We start from the raw sequence: 15,291 nt of genomic DNA, 5'->3' as shown, positions 1-15,291 counted from the left end.
ACTGTATACCACACTCTATACCCCTCTCTCACACTGTATACCTCACTCTCTCCCTCTCTCTCACACTGTATACCTCACTCTCTCCCTCTCTCTCACACTGTATACCTCACTCTCCTTCTACCTCTGTATACCTCACTCTCTCTCTCTCTCACTGTATACCTCACTCTCTCCTTCTCTGTCACACTGTATCGGTCCACTTCAATAAAAGGTCCTCTTTGTGCCTCTGCCACTGCCCGTCCCGGAATCCCTGTTTCCACGGTGACAGTTGGGGAACACACTGACAAGGCATGTGAGTGGTCGTTGATGATTTTAGCCAAGAGTCGAAACATTTCTCACTCATATCTCACATAGTGTGTCAGTAACAACCACTGTCATGATTCAAACAGTTTTTGTTGGAGTAGATGGACACCCAAGTTGAACTGTCAGGGCCATGTATATCACTGTGTTTGAGAAGTGTCTAAGGATCTATTCATTGGTGTTGATTCTGTACGTTATCTCACTATCAGGGACTCTTCAGGCAGGCGCTACTTAGCTTAAAGCATATGTTAATATGGCTATAGACCCAGCAGTGTGATCACAACTCATAGGTGTGACAAATAGGAGGACAACCATATCCTCACATCCTGTTATCTGCCTACCACTTCTCTAACAGGTTGATAAGACTGCATCCCAAATGGCACCCTAGGGGCCATAGGGCTCTGGTCAAAAGTAGTGCACTATATCAGGAATAGCCTGGTCAAAAGTAGTGCACTATATAGGGAATAGCCTGGTCAAAAGTAGTGCACTATATAGGGAATAGCCTGGTCAAAAATAGTGCGCTATATTGGGAATGGAGTGCCATTTGGAGACGTTGGCCCCCTTACAGACCTGTTTTAGTGTTTGTCTGTGATGTGACTCACTGACTAGTTAGAAGACAACCAATGGTAAACATGCTAGAGCCTACAGAGGATGTTACCTGACAACGAGACGATGAGGAAACCGGAAGTTGTGAAAGTCTTTACCAGAATGACTTATACAGGGATGTGGGCTGAGTGGGCATGTGTGTATTTACATTCTGTTAGCAAGTCCAATACAGCACCAGGGAATAGTCCAGTTGTACTTTTGAATCTGCTCCTATCGTCATAGTGTATGATGACGTTTCCGTAATGTTAACATACATAAACATCTCAGAACAGCCTCAGCTCATCGGGGCATGGACTCCACAAGGTGTTGAAAGCGTTCCACAGGAATGCTGGGCCACTTTGACTCCAATGCTTCCCATAGTTCTGTCAAGTTGGCTGTATGTCCTTTGGGTGGTGGACCATCACACAGGAAATTGTTGAGTGTGGAAAAACCCAGCTGCCTTGCAGTTCTTGACACAAAACGGTGCGCCTGGCACCTACTACCATACCCCGTTCAAAGGCACTTCAATCTTTTGTCTTGCCCATTCACCCTCTGAACGGCACACATACACAATCCATGTCTCAGTTGTCTCAAGGCTTAAAAATCCTTCTATAACCTGTCTCCTCCCCTTCATCTACACTGATTGGTGGATTTAACAGGTGACGTCGATAAGGGAACATATCTTTCACCTGGATTCACCTGGTCAGTCTATGTCATGGAAAGAGCAGGTGTTCATAATATGTGCGGAGTTATTAACAGTGTTATTACAACTTGATAATAGTGTCCCTAACCCTATAATATCTGAGCCGTGTAGTAGTATGGAGCAGAATGCTACAGTTATGGAAGTGTGAGCCTCATTTCTATATTTGTTTAAAGTGTAAAGTCCACCTGGCCTGTGTTGGGTTGGGTCTTGTTATGGTATGTGAACTTAACCTGATTCTGGTGTCACCACCCTACTTAGCAAAATGCTCTTTGTTGGTCTGCAGTATAAAATGCTCATACACCTTGTTCGGAACAATGTCTATTAAATCGATTTATATTGGCTCCCACATCATATGTGAAGAGTAGATTTTTAAAATGCTTTATTGGGCAAGGCTAAATCCTAACCCAATCATTCTTTCTGTGCTGGTTCAGTTCTGAAGATTTTACCTTTGACATTTTAGTCATTTAGCAGACGTTCTTACCCAGAGCATTGTCATCATCAATCATCGTAATTCATTTTATTTATCCAGGATAGACCACAAAGCGACTTACAGTTCATTCTTTAATCTTAAGGTAGCTCGGTAAGACAACCACATATCACAGTCATATTAAGTAAAACCTTTCCCTGATTAAAGAAGCTATCAGCGAAGTCAGTGACATTAAGAAAAGAAAATAACTTTGCCAGTGTTTCTAGCGTTCCTCTGTGTCTCTCTGTGTTGTTTCTGTTATAGTGATGGATGGTGTCGTGACATGAGTGTTGTTTTGTTGTCTTCGGAGGCCTAAGTAGTGGTTTGATAAACACTCACACTCATCTCAGTAGGCCCCTGTAAATACTGTGCTTTCCTTATGACCAGCCGACATGTCTGCTCCTCAGACCAGTAATCTGTACACATTGTCATGCTGCGACTTGTCCAGATAGGTGATCACTGACACAGTCACCCATGGCCAGATTCCCCCTTACTTAGCTTTACAGATAATTAGCACATGTGCAGTATCACATTTGAGCTTCAGGCTGCTGTATGAGTTGTGATCTGCAATAGCTAGGTTGTCTAAACATGAAGTTGATTATTATTATCTTTGTCATTATATTCAGACCTGAAGTTAACAGGGTGGAAGAATACTTTCTTCATGTTTCACTGTGAATGTGTAAAAGCTGTTATGCTTCATGGATGTGTTTGTATGTGTCACTCTGACACCTTACTGTAATAAGACCTGACGTTGCATACAGTGCCTTGCGAAAGTATTCGGCCCCCTTGAACTTCGCGACCTTTTGCCACATTTCAGGCTTCAAACATAAAGATATAAAACTGTATTTTTTTGTGAATAATCAACAACAAGTGGGACACAATCATGAAATGGAATGACATTTATTGGATGTTTCAAACTTTTTTAACAAATCAAAAACTGAAAAATTGGGCGTGCAAAATTATTCAGCCCCTTTACTTTCAGTGCAGCAAACTCTCTCCAGAAGTTCAGTGAGGATCTCTGAATGATCCAATGTTGACCTAAATGACTAATGATGATAAATCCAATCCACCTGTGTGTAATCAAGTCTCCGTATAAATGCACCTGCACTGTGATAGTCTCAGAAGTCCGTTAAAAGCGCAGAGAGCATCATGAAGAACAAGGAACACACCAGACAGGTCCGAGATACTGTTGTGAAGAAGTTTAAAGCCGGATTTGGATACAAAAAGATTTCCCAAGCTTTAAACATCCCAAGGAGTACTGTGCAAGCGATAATATTGAAATGGAAGGAGTATCAGACCACTGCAAATCTACCAAGACCTGGCCGTCCCTCTAAACTTTCAGCTCATACAAGGAGAAGACTGATCAGAGATGCAGCCAAGAGGCCCATGATCACTCTGGATGAACTGCAGAGATCTACAGCTGAGGTGGGAGACTCTGTCCATAGGACAACAATCAGTCGTATATTGCACAAATCTGGCCTTTATGGAAGAGTGGCAAGAAGAAAGCCATTTCTTAAAGATATCCATAAAAAGTGTTGTTTAAAGTTTGCCACAAGCCACCTGGGAGACACACCAAACATGTGGAAGAAGGTGCTCTGGTCAGATGAAACCAAAATTTAACTTTTTGGCAACAATGCAAAACGTTATGTTTGGCGTAAAAGCAACACAGCTGAACACACCATCCCCACTGTCAAACATGGTGGTGGCAGCATCATGGTTTGGGCCTGCTTTTCTTCAGCAGGGACAGGGAAGATGGTTAAAATTGATGGGAAGTTGGATGGAGCCAAATACAGGACCATTCTGGAAGAAAACCTGATGGAGTCTGCAAAAGACCTGAGACTGGGACGGAGATTTGTCTTCCAACAAGACAATGATCCAAAACATAAAGCAAAATCTACAATGGAATGGTTCAAAAATAAACATATCCAGGTGTTAGAATGGCCAAGTCAAAGTCCAGACCTGAATCCAATCGAGAATCTGTGGAAAGAACTGAAAACTGCTGTTCACAAATGCTCTCCATCCAACCTCACTGAGCTCGAGCTGTTTTGCAAGGAGGAATGGGAAAAAATTTCAGTCTCTCGATGTGCAAAACTGATAGAGACATACCCCAAGCGACTTACAGCTGTAATCGCAGCAAAAGGTGGCGCTACAAAGTATTAACTTAAGGGGGCTGAATAATTTTGCACGCCCAATTTTTCAGTTTTTGATTTGTTAAAAAAGTTTGAAATATCCAACAAATGTCGTTCCACTTCATGATTGTGTCCCACTTGTTGTTGATTCTTCACAAAAAAATACAGTTTTATATCTTTATGTTTGAAGCCTGAAATGTGGCAAAAGGTCGCAAAGTTCAAGGGGGCCGAATACTTTCGCAAGGCACTGTAAATGCAGTAAATGATCTATATTCATGTGTAACCTGCTTAGTGGCTCTATTTTGGAAGAAGGCAAAAACGAATGTCTGCTGAATGAAGTGACTGGATTATCTAAGAGCTAGTTTCCCAGACAGATTAAACTTAGTCCTCAGATACAGTATGCGTTGTTGTTTTTGTCATTGTTGTTATTTGTGTACTACTGCAGGACCCTGGGAACAAGGACACACACACATAAAAGCTGAGCATTTCGTATCTCATATCACAGGTGATGAAAGTGTGTAGGAGAGTCTGATATTTACGATGGTGGGATATCTCTCTCTCTCTCTCTCTCTCTCTCTCTCTCTCTCTCTCTCTCTCTCTCTCTCTCTCTCTGCAGGTTGGAACGTGCCCGGGTCCTTATCCTTTAATGTGGGAACTGCTGGAGCCAAAGTATTCTCTGAACCTTCTGTAGAGGAGTTTGGATACACTGTGCAACAGTTCAGGAATCACCAGGGCAAATGGTGAGGCTACTGAGTCATGCATTGCATAGGCCGCAATGCAGAAGTATTGTGTGGTAGAATGCACTTGGTTCTGTTATAACTTAAAGGAAGCTAAATCATGGTAGGAATAGAATAATGATAATCGTACACTGTACACCACTATGCTGATGTTGTGCTTTGTCCAGTCACTCTCACACAGAAATACAACACACCCCATCAGAGCAGCAGACCTAAACCCTACTGTTGTATCTGGGGTCGGAACCCCTACTGGGAACATCCGTTTTCTCAAGCCTCTGTTGTTCCGGTTCTTACCACTAGGTCACTTGACCCTCAGCAAAGTTGGCAACGGGACTGGATGCAGACACTTCAAACACAGTAGTGACACGCACACACACAGAGATACACATGCAGATACACACACAGATAGATACACACACACAAACCCTTGACAAACCACCACACATACATTATACAGTTGTCTGCTGATCACATCTTTGCTCACATACACACTTCCTGTGGTCTGTAATGCTGTCTGTCTGCATCCTGGAGACTACAGAGGAGACATTTTCCTTTTGATACGTCTATGCTTCCTTTCCTACCCATCATAAATAAACATGGAGACTGAGGCTTAACCTATTAACTCTCTCTGTGTGGATGGAAACGTCAGTAACCAAGGAAACTAAGGCTTAACCTATTAACTCTCTCTGTGTGGATGGAAACGTCAGTAACCAAGGAAACTAAGGCTTAACCTATTAACTCTCTCTGTGTGGATGGAAACGTTGGCAACCAAGGAAACTAAGGCTTAACCTATTGACTCTCTCTGTGTGGATGGAAATGTCGGCAACCAAGGAAACTAAGGCTTAACCTATTAACTCTCTCTGTGTGGATGGAAACGTCAGTAACCAAGGAAACTAAGGCTTAACCTATTAACTCTCTCTGTGTGGATGGAAACGTTGGCAACCAAGGAAACTAAGGCTTAACCTATTAACTCTCTCTGTGTGGATGGAAACGTCGGCAACCAAGGAAACTAAGGCTTAACCTATTAACTCTCTCTGTGTGGATGGAAACGTTGGCAACCAAGGAAACTGAGGCTTAACCTATTAACTCTCTCTGTGTGGATGGAAACGTCGGCAACCAAGGAAACTAAGGCTTAACCTATTAACTCTCTCTGTGTGGATGGAAACGTCAGTAACCAAGGAAACTAAGGCTTAACCTATTAACTCTCTCTGTGTGGATGGAAACGTTGGCAACCAAGGAAACTAAGGCTTAACCTATTAACTCTCTCTGTGTGGATGGAAACGTCAGTAACCAAGGAAACTAAGGCTTAACCTATTAACTCTCTCTGTGTGGATGGAAACGTTGGCAACCAAGGAAACTAAGGCTTAACCTATGTCATATTAACTCTCTCTGTGTGGATGGAAACGTCAGTAACCAAGGAAACTAAGGCATAACCTATTAACTCTCTCTGTGTGGATGGAAACGTCAGTAACAAAGGAAAGGGGCTGAAGATGTTTCTCTCTCTGTGTGGATGGAAACGTCAGTAACAAAGGAAAGGGCCTGAAGATGTTTCTCTGTCTGTGTGGATGGAAACGTCAGTAACAAAGGAAAGGGGCCTGAAGATGTTTCTCTGTCTACACTCTCCACTAGACAAACATTTCATCAGAGATGTTAAGTTGAAAATGAACCAACAGAACAAATAATAATACGAGTTGTATAATTGCCCCAAGGACTTACAGGGCCTTGCAAAAGCATTCAGACCTGTTGAATTTCTTCATATTTTATTGTAATACAAAGTGGGATTAAAACGTATTTAATTGTATTTAGTTTTTTTTTTACAATCTACACAAAATACTCCGTAATGTCAAAGTGTAATAAAAATGTATAAAATATATCAATTAAATAACTAAAATACAGTCGTTGCCTAAGTGTTCAGCTCCCTAAGTCAATACGCTAGAAAAACCTTTTGCATTGATTACAGCTGTGAGTCTTCTTGGGTAAATCTCTAAGAGCTTTACACACCTGGATTGTGCAATATTTGCACGTTATTCTTTTCAAAATTCTTCAGGCTCTGTCAAGATGTTGGGGATCATGGCTAGCCAGCAATTATCAAGCATACCAACACCATGATGCTGCCAACACCATGCTTGAAAATGAAGAGAATCAGTTACTCAGTGTTGTGTTGGATTTGCCCCGAACATACAGCTTTGCATTTAGGCCAAAAAGTGTATTCCTTTGCCGTGTTTTTTTTCTTCTTCCAGTAGTACTTTAGTTGCATACAAGATGCATATTTTGGAGTATTTTTATTCAGTATATTTTGAGTATTTTCAGTCTGTCATTTAGGCCATTTTCGTGGAGTCACAATAATGTTGTTGATCCATGCTCAGTTTTCTCCCGTCACAGACATTGAACTCTGTAGCTCTTTTAAAATGACCAATGACCTCATGATAACATCACCGAGCAGTTTCCTTTCTGTCCTGCAGCTTAGTTCAGAAGGACAACTGTATCTTTGATTTGTCTGGGTGGTTTAATACACAATCCACAGCATCATTATTAACTTGACAATGTTTAAAGAGATATTCAATGTCTGATTTGTTATTGTTACCCATCTACCAATCACTGTCCGTCCTTCTTTATGAGGCTTTTCGAAAAGCTCCCTGGTATTTGTAGTTGAATCTGTGCTTGAAATTCACTACTTGACTGAGTGACCTTACAGATGTTGTATGTAATGGTGGACAGAGGAAGGGGTGGTCATAAGAAAATCATATAAACCCCTATTATTTCACACAGACTGAGTCCATGTAATTTATTATGTGTTTGTTAATCCAACTAATTTAGGCTTGATTAAACAAAGAGGATGAATACTTTTTATAACAACTTTACACTGATTATACAAAACAAAACTGTGGGAGTCAACATGGGCCAGATTTTTCTTCCACTTTGACATTACAGTATTTTTAGTAGATTGTTGACACAAAAGATAATTCAATCAATTTTAATCCCTCTTTGTAACACAATAAAATATGAAGAAATCCAAGGGGTCTCAATAATTTTGCAAGGTCCTGTAAGTGGATGTTTTTTATATGGTTTTGACTAACCTCCCCCCCGGGCTAATTCAACAGGTTTTGACTAACCTCGTCCCCGTGGGCTAATTCAACAGGTTTTGACTAACCTCGTCCCCGTGGGCTAATTCAACAGGTTATGACTAACCTCGTCCCCGTGGGCTAATTCAACAGGTTTTGACTAACCTCGTCCCCGTGGGCTAATTCAACAGGTTTTGACTAACCTCGTCCCCGTGGGCTAATTCAACAGGTTTTGACTAACCTCGTCCCCGTGGGCTAATTCAACAGGTTTTGACTAACCTCGTCCCCGTGGGCTAATTCAACAGGTTTTAACTAACCTCGTCCCCGTGGGCTAATTCAACAGGTTTTGACTAACCTCCTCTCCGGGCTAATTCAACAGGTTTTGACTAACCTCGTCCCCGTGGGCTAATTCAACAGGTTTTAACTAACCTCGTCCCCGTGGGCTAATTCAACAGGTTTTAACTAACCTCGTCCCCGTGGGCTAATTCAACAGGTTATGACTAACCTCGTCCTCCGGCTAATTCAACAGGTTATGACTAACCTCGTCCTCCGGCTAATTCAACAGGTTTTGACTAACCTCGTCCCCGGACTAATTCAACAGGTTTTGACTAACCTCCTCCCCGCGGGCTAATTCAACAGGTTATGACTAACCTCGTCCTCCGGCTAATTCAACAGGTTTTAACTAAACTCCCCCCCGGGCTAATTCAACAGGTTATGACTAACCTCGTCCCCGTGGGCTAATTCAACAGGTTTTGACTAACCTCCTCCCAGGACTAATTCAACAGGTTATGACTAACCACGTTCCCGTGGGCTAATTCAACAGGTTTTGACTAACCTCCTCCCCGGGCTAATTCAACAGGTTTTTGACTAACCTCGTCCCCATGGGCTAATTCAACAGGTTTTTGACTAACCTCCCCCCCGGGCTAATTCAACAGGTTTTGACTAACCTCCTCCCCGGGCTAATTCAGCAGGTTTTAACTAACCTCCTCCCCGTGGGCTAATTCAACAGGTTTTAACTAACCTCCTCCCCGGGCTAATTCAACAGGTTTTGACTAACCTCGTCCCCGTGGGCTAATTCAACAGGTTATGACTAACCTCCTCCCAGGGCTAATTCAACAGGTTTTGACTAACCTCGTCCCCGTGGGCTAATTCAACAGGTTTTGACTAACCTCGTCCCCGTGGGCTAATTCAACAGGTTTTGACTAACCTCGTCCCCGTGGGCTAATTCAACAGGTTATGACTAACCTCCTCCCAGGGCTAATTCAACAGGTTTTGACTAACCTCGTCCCCGTGGGCTAATTCAACAGGTTATGACTAATAATGTCCCAGGGCTAATTCAACAGGTTATGACTAACCTCGTCCCCGTGGGCTAATTCAACAGGTTTTAACAAACCTCTTCCCTGGGCTAATTCAACAGGTTTTAACTAACCTCCTCCCCGGGCTAATTCAACAGGTTTTGACTAACCTCGTCCCCGTGGGCTAATTCAACAGGTTTTAACTAACCTCGTCCCCGTGGGCTAATTCAACAGGTTTTAACTAACCTCGTCCCCGTGGGCTAATTCAACAGGTTTTGACTAACCTCGTCCCAGGGCTAATTCAACAGGTTTTAACTAACCTCGTCCCCGTGGGCTAATTCAACAGGTTTTGACTAACCTCGTCCCAGGGCTAATTCAACAGGTTTTGACTAACCTCGTCCCCGTGGGCTAATTCAACAGGTTTTAACTAACCTCGTCCCCGTGGGCTAATTCAACAGGCTTTGACTAACCTCGTCCCAGGGCTAATTCAACAGGTTTTAACTAACCTCACCCCAGGACTAATTCAACAGGTTTTGACTAACCTCCTCCCCGTGGGCTAATTCAACAGGTTTTAACTAACCTCGTCCCCGTGGGCTAATTCAACAGGCTTTGACTAACCTCGTCCCCGTGGGCTAATTCAACAGGTTTTGACTAACCTCCTCCCAGGACTAATTCAACAGGTTTTGACTAACCTCCTCCCCGTGGGCTAATTCAACAGGTTTTAACTAACCTCCTCCCCGTGGGCTAATTCAACAGGTTATGACTAACCTCGTCCTCCGGCTAATTCAACAGGTTATAACTAACCTCGTCCCCGTGGGCTAATTCAACAGGTTTTGACTAACCTCGTCCCCGTGGGCTAATTCAACAGGTTTTGACTAACCTCGTCCCCGTGGGCTAATTCAACAGGTTTTAACTAACCTCGTCCCCGTGGGCTAATTCAACAGGTTTTAACTAACCTCCTCCCCGGGCTAATTCAACAGGTTTTGACTAACCTCCTCTCCGGGCTAATTCAACAGGTTTTGACTAACCTCGTCCCCGTGGGCTAATTCAACAGGTTTTAACTAGCCTCGTCCCCGTGGGCTAATTCAACAGGTTATGACTAACCTCGTCCTCCGGCTAATTCAACAGGTTATGACTAACCTCGTCCTCCGGCTAATTCAACAGGTTTTAACTAAACTCCTCCCCGGGCTAATTCAACAGGTTTTGACTAACCTCGTCCCCGGACTAATTCAACAGGTTTTGACTAACCTCCTCCCCGCGGGCTAATTCAACAGGTTATGACTAACCTCGTCCTCCGGCTAATTCAACAGGTTTTAACTAAACTCCCCCCCGGGCTAATTCAACAGGTTATGACTAACCTCGTCCCCGTGGGCTAATTCAACAGGTTTTGACTAACCTCCTCCCAGGACTAATTCAACAGGTTATGACTAACCTCGTCCCCGTGGGCTAATTCAACAGGTTTTGACTAACCTCCTCCCCGGGCTAATTCAACAGGTTTTTGACTAACCTCGTCCCCGTGGGCTAATTCAACAGGCTTTTGACTAACCTCCCCCCCGGGCTAATTCAACAGGTTTTGACTAACCTCCTCCCCGGGCGAATTCAGCAGGTTTTAACTAACCTCCTCCCCGTGGGCTAATTCAACAGGTTTTAACTAACCTCCTCCCCGGGCTAATTCAAAAGGTTTTGACTAACCTCGTCCCCGTAGGCTAATTCAACAGGTTATGACTAACCTCCTCCCAGGGCTAATTCAACAGGTTTTGACTAACCTCGTCCCCGTGGGCTAATTCAACAGGTTTTGACTAACCTCATCCCCGTGGGCTAATTCAACAGGTTATGACTAACCTCCTCCCAGGTCTAATTCAACAGGTTTTGACTAACCTCGTCCCCGTGGGCTAATTCAACAGGTTTTGACTAATAATGTCCCAGGGCTAATTCAACAGGTTATGACTAACCTCCCCCCCGGGCTAATTCAACAGGTTATGACTAACCTCGTCCCCGTGGGCTAATTCAACAGGTTTTAACAAACCTCTTCCCTGGGCTAATTCAACAGGTTTTAACTAACCTCCTCCCCGGGCTTATTCAACAGGTTTTGACTAACCTCGTCCCCGTGGGCTAATTCAACAGGTTTTAACTAAACTCCTCCCCGTGGGCTAATTCAACAGGTTTTAACTAACCTCCTCCCCGGGCTAATTCAACAGGTTTTGACTAACCTTGTCCCCGTAGGCTAATTCAACAGGTTATGACTAACCTCCTCCCAGGGCTAATTCAACAGGTTTTGACTAACCTCGTCCCCGTGGGCTAATTCAACAGGTTTTGACTAACCTCGTCCCCGTGGGCTAATTCAACAGGTTATGACTAACCTCCTCCCAGGTCTAATTCAACAGGTTTTGACTAACCTCGTCCCCGTGGGCTAATTCAACAGGTTTTGACTAATAATGTCCCAGGGCTAATTCAACAGGTTATGACTAACCTCCCCCCCGGGCTAATTCAACAGGTTATGACTAACCTCGTCCCCGTGGGCTAATTCAACAGGTTTTAACAAACCTCTTCCCTGGGCTAATTCAACAGGTTTTAACTAACCTCCTCCCCGGGCTTATTCAACAGGTTTTGACTAACCTCGTCCCCGTGGGCTAATTCAACAGGTTTTAACTAACCTCGTCCCCGTGGGCTAATTCAACAGGTTTTGACTAACCTCGTCCCAGGGCTAATTCAACAGGTTTTAACTAACCTCCTCCCCGGGCTAATTCAACAGGTTTTGACTAACCTCGTCCCCGTGGGCTAATTCAACAGGTTTTAACAAACCTCTTCCCCGGGCTAATTCAACAGGTTTTGACTAACCTCATCCCCGGGCTAATTCAACAGGTTTTAACAAACCTCTTCCCCGGGCTAATTCAACAGGTTTTAACTAACCTCCTCCCCGGGCTAATTCAACAGGTTTTGACTAACCTCGTCACCGTGGGCTAATTCAACAGGTTTTAACAAACCTCTTCCCCGGGCTAATTCAACAGGTTTTGACTAACCTCATCCCCCCTGGCTAATTCAACAGGTTATGACTAACCTCCTCCCAGGGCTAATTCAACAGGTTTTGACTAACCTCGTCCCCGTGGGCTAATTCAACAGGTTTTGACTAATAATGTCCCAGGGCTAATTCAACAGGTTATGACTAACCTCCCCCCCGGGCTAATTCAACAGGTTATGACTAACCTCGTCCCGTGGGCTAATTCAACAGGTTTTAACAAACCTCTTCCCTGGGCTAATTCAACAGGTTTTAACTAACCTCCTCCCCGGGCTAATTCAACAGGTTTTGACTAACCTCGTCCCCGTGGGCTAATTCAACAGGTTTTAACTAACCTCGTCCCCGTGGGCTAATTCAACAGGTTTTAACTAACCTCGTCCCCGTGGGCTAATTCAACAGGTTTTGACTAACCTCGTCCCAGGGCTAATTCAACAGGTTTTAACTAACCTCGTCCCCGTGGGCTAATTCAACAGGTTTTGACTAACCTCGTCCCAGGGCTAATTCAACAGGTTTTGACTAACCTCGTCCCCGTGGGCTAATTCAACAGGTTATGACTAACCTCGTCCCAGGGCTAATTCAACAGGTTTTAACTAACCTCGTCCCCGTGGGCTAATTCAACAGGCTTTGACTAACCTCGTCCCAGGGCTAATTCAACAGGATTTAACTAACCTCACCCCAGGACTAATTCAACAGGTTTTGACTAACCTCCTCCCCGTGGGCTAATTCAACAGGTTTTAACTAACCTCGTCCCCGTGGGCTAATTCAACAGGCTTTGACTAACCTCGTCCCCGTGGGCTAATTCAACAGGTTTTGACTAACCTCCTCCCAGGACTAATTCATCAGGTTTTGACTAACCTCCTCCCCGGGGGCTAATTCAACAGGTTTTAACTAACCTCGTCCCCGTGGGCTAATTCAACAGGTTATGACTAACCTCGCCCTCCGGCTAATTCAACAGGTTATAACTAACCTCGTCCCCGTGGGCTAATTCAACAGGTTTTGACTAACCTCGTCCCCGTGGGCTAATTCAACAGGTTTTGACTAACCTCGTCCCCGTGGGCTAATTCAACAGGTTTTAACTAACCTCGTCCCCGTGGGCTAATTCAACAGGTTTTAACTAACCTCCTCCCCGGGCTAATTCAACAGGTTTTGACTAACCTCCTCTCCGGGCTAATTCAACAGGTTTTGACTAACCTCGTCCCCGTGGGCTAATTCAACAGGTTTTAACTAGCCTCGTCCCCGTGGGCTAATTCAACAGGTTATGACTAACCTCGTCCTCCGGCTAATTCAACAGGTTATGACTAACCTCGTCCTCCGGCTAATTCAACAGGTTTTAACTAAACTCCTCCCCGGGCTAATTCAACAGGTTTTGACTAACCTCGTCCCCGGACTAATTCAACAGGTTTTGACTAACCTCCTCCCCGCGGGCTAATTCAACAGGTTATGACTAACCTCGTCCTCCGGCTAATTCAACAGGTTTTAACTAAACTCCCCCCCGGGCTAATTCAACAGGTTATGACTAACCTCGTCCCCGTGGGCTAATTCAACAGGTTTTGACTAACCTCCTCCCAGGACTAATTCAACAGGTTATGACTAACCTCGTCCCCGTGGGCTAATTCAACAGGTTTTGACTAACCTCCTCCCCGGGCTAATTCAACAGGTTTTTGACTAACCTCGTCCCCGTGGGCTAATTCAACAGGTTTTTGACTAACCTCCCCCCCGGGCTAATTCAACAGGTTTTGACTAACCTCCTCCCCGGGCGAATTCAGCAGGTTTTAACTAACCTCCTCCCCGTGGGCTAATTCAACAGGTTTTAACTAACCTCCTCCCCGGGCTAATTCAACAGGTTTTGACTAACCTCGTCCCCGTAGGCTAATTCAACAGGTTATGACTAACCTCCTCCCAGGGCTAATTCAACAGGTTTTGACTAACCTCGTCCCCGTGGGCTAATTCAACAGGTTTTGACTAACCTCATCCCCGTGGGCTAATTCAACAGGTTATGACTAACCTCCTCCCAGGTCTAATTCAACAGGTTTTGACTAACCTCGTCCCCGTGGGCTAATTCAACAGGTTTTGACTAATAATGTCCCAGGGCTAATTCAACAGGTTATGACTAACCTCCCCCCCGGGCTAATTCAACAGGTTATGACTAACCTCGTCCCTGGGCTAATTCAACAGGTTTTAACTAACCTCCTCCCCGGGCTTATTCAACAGGTTTTGACTAACCTCGTCCCCGTGGGCTAATTCAACAGGTTTTGACTAATAATGTCCCAGGGCTAATTCAACAGGTTATGACTAACCTCCCCCGTGGGCTAATTCAACAGGTTTTAACAAACCTCTTCCCTGGGCTAATTCAACAGGTTTTAACTAACCTCCTCCCCGGGCTTATTCAACAGGTTTTGACTAACCTCGTCCCCGTGGGCTAATTCAACAGGTTTTAACTAACCTCCTCCCCGGGCTAATTCAACAGGTTTTGACTAACCTCGTCCCCGTAGGCTAATTCAACAGGTTATGACTAACCTCCTCCCAGGGCTAATTCAACAGGTTTTGACTAACCTCGTCCCCGTGGGCTAATTCAACAGGTTTTGACTAACCTCGTCCCCGTGGGCTAATTCAACAGGTTATGACTAACCTCCTCCCAGGTCTAATTCAACAGGTTTTGACTAACCTCGTCCCCGTGGGCTAATTCAACAGGTTTTGACTAATAATGTCCCAGGGCTAATTCAACAGGTTATGACTAACCTCCCCCCCGGGCTAATTCAACAGGTTATGACTAACCTCGTCCCCGTGGGCTAATTCAACAGGTTTAAACAAACCTCTTCCCTGGGCTAATTCAACAGGTTTTAACTAACCTCCTCCCCGGGCTTATTCAACAGGTTTTGACTAACCTCGTCCCCGTGGGCTAATTCAACAGGTTTTAACTAACCTCGTCCCCGTGGGCTAATTCAACAGGTTTTGACTAACCTCGTCCCAGGGCTAATTCAACAGGTTTTAACTAACCTCC

The 15,291-nt window shown here is 44.4% G+C and overlaps 1 protein-coding gene across 1 annotated transcript in view; it reads left to right on the top strand.

Moving 5' to 3' along the window:
- The window catches only part of LOC139421880 (integrin alpha-2-like), a 43,492-nt gene that overhangs the window by 3,878 nt on the left and 24,323 nt on the right, over window positions 1–15,291 (top strand). Inside the window, exon 2 of the mRNA XM_071173008.1 lies at window positions 4,797–4,920. Within this exon, the coding sequence (XP_071029109.1) occupies window positions 4,797–4,920 (124 nt within the window). The remainder of the gene's footprint in view (window positions 1–4,796; window positions 4,921–15,291) is intronic.

Source organism: Oncorhynchus clarkii, chromosome 12, assembly GCF_045791955.1.
Source record: "Oncorhynchus clarkii lewisi isolate Uvic-CL-2024 chromosome 12, UVic_Ocla_1.0, whole genome shotgun sequence".
Classification (NCBI taxonomy): Eukaryota; Metazoa; Chordata; class Actinopteri; order Salmoniformes; family Salmonidae; genus Oncorhynchus; species Oncorhynchus clarkii.
The sequence above is the reverse complement of the archived record's forward strand: the minus strand, read 5'-3'. Positions and strand labels throughout refer to the sequence as shown.